This window comes from Lipotes vexillifer, unplaced genomic scaffold, assembly GCF_000442215.2.
Source record: "Lipotes vexillifer unplaced genomic scaffold, Lipotes_vexillifer_v1.1 scaffold835, whole genome shotgun sequence".
NCBI lineage: Eukaryota > Metazoa > Chordata > Mammalia > Artiodactyla > Lipotidae > Lipotes > Lipotes vexillifer.
The window spans coordinates 335,004-340,919 of NW_006774135.1; the positions used below are offsets into that span (position 1 = coordinate 335,004).

General features: G+C 60.8%; 2 protein-coding genes across 2 annotated transcripts in view; one reads left to right on the plus strand and one right to left on the minus strand.

Annotated features, from left to right (window-relative positions):
* The window catches only part of SDF4 (stromal cell derived factor 4), a 13,134-nt gene extending 10,765 nt beyond the window's left edge, over positions 1-2,369 (minus strand). The window contains exon 1 of the mRNA XM_007448907.1: positions 2,273-2,369. The gene's annotated coding sequence lies outside the window, so the exon portion shown is untranslated. The remainder of the gene's footprint in view (positions 1-2,272) is intronic.
* A 163-nt stretch (positions 2,370-2,532) lies between these two features.
* On the plus strand, positions 2,533-3,507 carry B3GALT6 (beta-1,3-galactosyltransferase 6). The gene has a single exon (XM_007448908.1). The coding sequence runs from the start codon at positions 2,533-2,535 to the stop codon at positions 3,505-3,507; it is 975 nt and encodes a 324-aa protein (XP_007448970.1).
* The last annotated feature ends 2,409 nt before the right edge of the window (positions 3,508-5,916 follow it).

Genomic DNA, 5,916 nt, shown 5'->3' on the forward strand with positions numbered 1-5,916 from the left:
CCCCCGCACTTCCCCACTGCGCTCCTCAGGACCTTCCTGCCCCTTAACGTGTTCCTCTGGGAGCCTGTCCACCCAGCAAACACCTGCCGGCCCTCCCAGGTGCCGCGGAGGCCCCCTCCAGCAGGCCTGACAGGGAGCAGCGGAGGGAAGCCCCCCAGGCCAGGGTGGTGTCCAAGGTGAGGCACAAGGGGTTCGAACCACGGTGCCCTCCATCAGGCCAAGCAGGCACCTGTGCTGGCTGGCAGCGCAGCCCAAGGCCAGGGCCACAGGCCCTCCCCGGCTGGCAGACGCCACCACTTGCTTCTCTGATGCCTCTTCTCTACCCTGTGCGCTCCTGACCAACGCCTGCCCTGGCACGGGGACACCTCAGTCGGTCTGACAAGGACAGGGTAAAGGGACAAAGCAGGTGACTAAATAGTTAATCCTACTAAGGGATCATACGTAAAGGAAAACATACGGGAGACCCCTATAAGTTAACGATCACTCTAGAAAGCAGGTTTGCTTAACCACAAAACCAAGCAGGCTTGCTTGGCAACAAACCATGCAACATAAGCACAAGACATGCCCCAGGACAATAAAATGGTGGAATGAGACCCACATCCTGCCCAGTAAGGTCAGTAAGTTAATGGTTCCTAAGACACACTCCTCTGCGCAAGCCAAAAACAAAAATATAAGGACAAGGTGACGCTATACTGAAGCCTGAGATGTTTTCCCATATTTTAGTATGTGTTACCACCTTTCTGCTCGTTTCCACTGCGCCATGACAGTCCCAGTTTGACCGTTAGGGACAAGAAAACTCCGCCCCCCACCCCCAAGTGGAGGAGGAGCTGATGATGGAAGCCTGATGTCTACTCAAGGATGAGGAAGCAGGTGGTCTTCTCCCCCTCCTCACTCTCCCTTTGATTATAAAACTGTAGCCTACTAAGTTCTGGGCACAGTGCCCTCCTGCCCACCCACTTGTAAACCTCACAAGCGTCCTATTCTAATAAATCACTTATCTACCACTTTTGTCTCTCGCTGAATTCTTTCTGCGAGTGCGGAAGAAGGCAGTCTCCCCGCTGCCCACTTTCCTTCCGCTATAAAAACGTAGCTTAGTTCTCAGGGCAGAGCTCCCCGCCTGCCCGCTTGTATCTCTCACAGGCGTCCTACAGTAATAAACTCTTTCCTTACCTGTCACTCTGCTGCTCAGTGAATTCTTTCTGCGCCGAGACAGAAGACCCTTCGCTCTACTATCACCCGAGACGCGTTCCGTCGGTTTCAGGCCCTCTGGGCCCAGGTGCTATCTGGACCCCTGGACGAGATCCCGCTCTCCCAGCTCAGCTGGCTCATTCCTTGGAGTAGCAACTCTCAAGGAAGGGCGGCCTTACGTTCCTCTTTCCGGGTCTGTGAGGGCCTGCACCCTCCCCACACCCACGAGAACCCACCAGCTGTGCTCTCTGCGTGGTCACCGTCCCCTGAACCACGTTTACTGGAACTCCCACTTGTCCCTCTCTGAGGGCACCGCCCCAGCACCCATCACACTGTCCACACAGCAGGCCTTTCTGCTCTGCCACGATGCGTATATTCCCCAAGCCCACGAGCAAACCAGGACAACTTCCGCCTGGCCTTAACGCCACTCTGCTGACTGGTGGCCATAAACACCGAACAGACTGGACTTTTCTTCTGGGAAGAACGGTCAATCCCACATTCTGCTTATCTTGATAGGCAGTACAGGGAATGTTATTTACATGATACTTTGCACAAAGAGTAACCCCAAAATAACCGTGCAGGCATCAAAAGGTCGGGCACTTCCTTCTCTCCATTCACAACGTTTCTGGACCGTGGTGAGCGCAGGAGTCAGCCGCTCACTTCCCGCCCCACGGGAAGAGATTTCAGAGCAGGGTCTGCCCCGCCGACTGGGGGACCCACCCCGGACTCCTGGACAGCCCTGGTGCCCGCTCTGGTGAAACTAGTAAGAACATCGTCGTGAAAACGCAAACGCTTTTTCTAAAAGCTCCGTCCTCGGCTTCAGGAGTCGCACACGGCGTTGGCAACGACTGCCCCGGGCCGAGCCGGGTGTCCCGGGCCTCACCCGGACTTCGGACCCTCCCCACCCCCCGAACGGCGGGGCCGCGGCCGCCGACCCGGCTCCACCGACCCCCGACTCCGTCATCCGAGGGGCCCAGCCGGCAGCAGATGCCGGCCGCCCGAGGCCCCGTCGGCCTGCGGCGCGCCGCCTTCCCTCCGCCCCGGGGCCGGGAAGGGGCTGTCACGTCCTGGGACTCTCACTCACCGGCCTCCCTCGCCGCACCCAGGATCCGCCGAGCGCGACCCGAGCGCCCGCGACGCCTCCAACGGGGAACCGCTTAGGCCGCGGCCATCACTCTTCCGGGAAGAGGCGGGTCGCAGGGCGGTGCGACCTCCCCGCGCCGATGCCGGCGCCGCCATCTTTCCCCCGGGCGGAAGCGGCCTCACCGCCCTCCCGGGCGGCCAATAAGGAGCGTACGCGGGTCCACGTAGCCCGACGGCGCGGTCCGCGGCGCTCCCCGCGCCATGAAGCTGCTGCGGCGTGCGTGGCGGCACCGAACGGCGCTGGGCCTGAGCGCCCTGGCGCTGGGCGGCGCCGCGCTGCTCTACCTGGCGCGCTGCAGGGCGCCCGTCGACCCCGCCGCGCCCGCGCCCTTCGGCCCCGCGCGCGCCGCCGCTTTTCTGGCCGTACTGGTGGCCAGCGCGCCGCGGGCGGCCGAGCGGCGCAGCGTGGTCCGCAGCACATGGCTGGCGGCGCGGCGCGGCGGCCCCGGGGACGTGTGGGCGCGCTTCGCCGTGGGCACCGGCGGGTTGGGAGCCGACGAGCGGCGCGCCCTGGAGCGCGAACAGGCACGGCACGGCGACCTGCTGCTGCTGCCCGCGCTGCGTGACGCGTACGAGAACCTCACGGCCAAGGTGTTGGCCATGCTGGCCTGGCTGGACGAGCACGTGGCCTTCGAGTTCGTGCTCAAGGCAGACGACGACTCGTTCGCGCGCCTGGACGCGCTGCTGGCCGAGCTGCGCGCCCGCGACCCTGTGCGCCGCCGCCGCCTCTACTGGGGCTTCTTCTCGGGCCGCGGCCGCGTCCGGCCCGGGGGCCGCTGGCGCGAGGCCGCCTGGCAGCTCTGCGACTACTACCTGCCCTACGCGCTGGGGGGCGGGTACGTGCTCTCGGCCGACCTCGTGCGCTACCTGCGCCTCAGCCGCGAGTACCTGCGCGCCTGGCACAGCGAGGACGTGTCGTTGGGCGCTTGGCTGGCGCCGGTGGACGTGCAGCGCGAGCACGACCCGCGCTTCGACACCGAGTACAAGTCCCGCGGCTGCAACAACCAGTACCTCGTGACGCACAAGCAGAGCCTGGAGGACATGCTAGAGAAGCACCGGACGCTGGCACGCGAGGGCCGCCTGTGCAAGCGGGAGGTGCAGCTGCGCCTGTCCTACGTCTACGACTGGTCGGCGCCACCCTCGCAGTGCTGCCAGCGGAAGGAGGGCATCCCCTGACCGCCGCGAGCAGGGCTGGGACGCCCGGCTCCCGACACTGCGCAGCCATTCTGCCGCTCGTGGTGGTGTGTGGAGGCTGGACCGAGTCACTGGGGGCCGCCCGCCGGCCTTCCACTGGTGAAGCTGACAGCTTCTGGCTGGTCGTTAGCATGAGGCCGGCCCTCGAGAGGACCCAATTTACCTGGTGACTATGGGCCAGATGCCAGGCAGCAGTGGACAGCTCCTAAGCCCTGGCTCCGCTAAGCGCCCATACGTGACAGCCTACCCGAGGGCATCTTGTTCTGCGTCTGGGGCCAGCATCCTGTCAGACAGAATTTCTGTCCCTGGCACTGGAGACTGTCCCTGGATTTCAGCGTTTTGCCTGGACGTGGGCAAGTCCGCAGGGAGCCCCGTGGGGCCTGAGCACACACTGTTCTCTCCCAGGCCGGCACCAAGGAGCCATAGGATGGAGCTGACAGGCCTTGCAGGACATGACGCCAAAGAAAAATCCCCACCCCTCAGGGCTGGGGACAATGTCGTGTCCTGCCTCCACTGTACTGACCATCCACCTGCACCTGCTGAGGGCTGTGACCGCTGTTAACTGGTCCCTGGCACTTGGAGACTCGCCATGTGATGCAACCCAACAGCTTTTATAGAAGTTACTGTTGCTTTATGCCGTTAGGTCACCTCTTGTGTCTCCTGCTGGTGACCCTTGTCACATGTACGTCTAGGGTTTAACTTCGTTTTATGTGAGTCAGCTTTCGTGGTATTTTGGTCTGTGTGTTTGTCTGGAGTGAATTCGTGGTATGTGTAATTCAGAGCTTGCCTGCTATTTATTTATAAATTTTGTGAATTTGCGAAGATAAGCGTTTCAGTTGAGAGTGGGGGGGGGGGGGCTCATATATTTTGGTATTTAAGAGAGGACTTTTCTACGAGAACTTGGAACTTGTGGGTTAATCAGTTTTTCCAACTTGAGTTGTAGACGCATTGCTGCTTAAGAGTTGAGACATGGAAGAACTCATCCACCTCTCTTGTTTACGTGGAAGGTGACCCCACTGTCTCTCTCTAAAAACACTTTTCTTTAAGGCTTCCTCTCGGCCGCCCAGGGCAAGTGTTTCTGGAAGCATTGACGAGTTTCCCAAAATCTGTCTTGAGACAGCCTTGCTGTGGCATGTCCCCTTGCGGACAGCAGGAGTTCGTGGCACCCTTGCACGTCCCCAGAAGGTTGGGGCTTCCTCTTTTCCCCGTTAAATGTGGAAAGTGAGCACTGTGGTCATTGCAGAAGTCAAGTAAAATGGCTCCCGGGAAACGGGGAGCCCTCCTCAGGCTGGGGGTGTGAGAACTCTGCATTTTCTGTCTGGGTCCGGGCTGTGCTGCCACCTGCCTGCAGCCCAGGCTCTGGGGCACTAGGAACAGGAGGGCACAAGTCTCTGACTCACCTGTTTACTGCCATTCCCGAGCCCTCTCAGGCTGTGCATTTTAGGAGCGGTATCTTGGCCCAGGCTTAAACATCAGACGGCTCTCTCTTGTGGCTTCTGGAGGCTGGGGGCCTGCGATCGGGGTGCCGGCGTGGTCGGGTTCTGTCAAGGCCCTCGTTCTGGTGTGCAGGGGGCCACCTTCCTGCTGTGCTGTGGTGGGGGAGCCAGGGCGAGCTCTCTGCTGTCCCTTCTTATCAGGGCACTAATCCCCTCATGGGCCCCCTGACCCTGATCCAGACGCCACTGCACCAGGGCATTGGGGCCGTCTGATTTGGGGGGCACAGTCAGTCCATAGTGACAGGTTTGGTTATTTTTGTCTAAAGGTAGAAGGATATCAAGAACTCTCAGGGGCTTCCCTAGTGGCGCAGTGGTTTAGAATCCGCCTGCCAATGCAGAGGACATGTGTTCGAGCCCTGGTCCGGGAAGATCTCACATGCCGCGGATCAGCTAAGCCCGTGCGCCACAACTACTGAGCCTGCACTCTAGAGCCTGCGAGCCACAGCTACTGAGACGGCATGCCACAACTACTGAAGCCCGCGTGCCTAGAGCCCGTGCTCCGCAGCAAGAGAAGCCACCGCAATGAGAAGCCCGCACACCACAACGAAGAGTAGCCCCCGCTCGCTGCAACTAGAGAAAGCCCGCGCCCAGCAACGAAGACCCAAGGCTGCCAAAAATAAATAAATAAATAAAAACTCTGGGTCTCAGTCCAGAAAGGAGGGGGCGGTCTTATGGTTGGTGACCTGACCACAATTCTCCTGCCTTGAGAAGGCAGAGGCTGGACAGCAGAGGCCCCAACCTCTGACCTGGCACTGATTATGAGGTGTGGTGAGCCTTGCACCAGGACTGACTGCGTGGCTGAAGGTTTGGGGACACCAGGGTGAGCAGGATGGGGCCCTGCCCTCCACTGGGTAAGTGCTGAGGGATGCTGACCACGGCAGGACCCAGTTCCTGC

Coding starts and splice junctions, on each gene's coding strand:
- B3GALT6 (XM_007448908.1), top strand. CDS start 2,533: ATGAAGCTGCTGCGGCGTGCGTGGCGGCACCGAACGGCGCTGGGCCTG.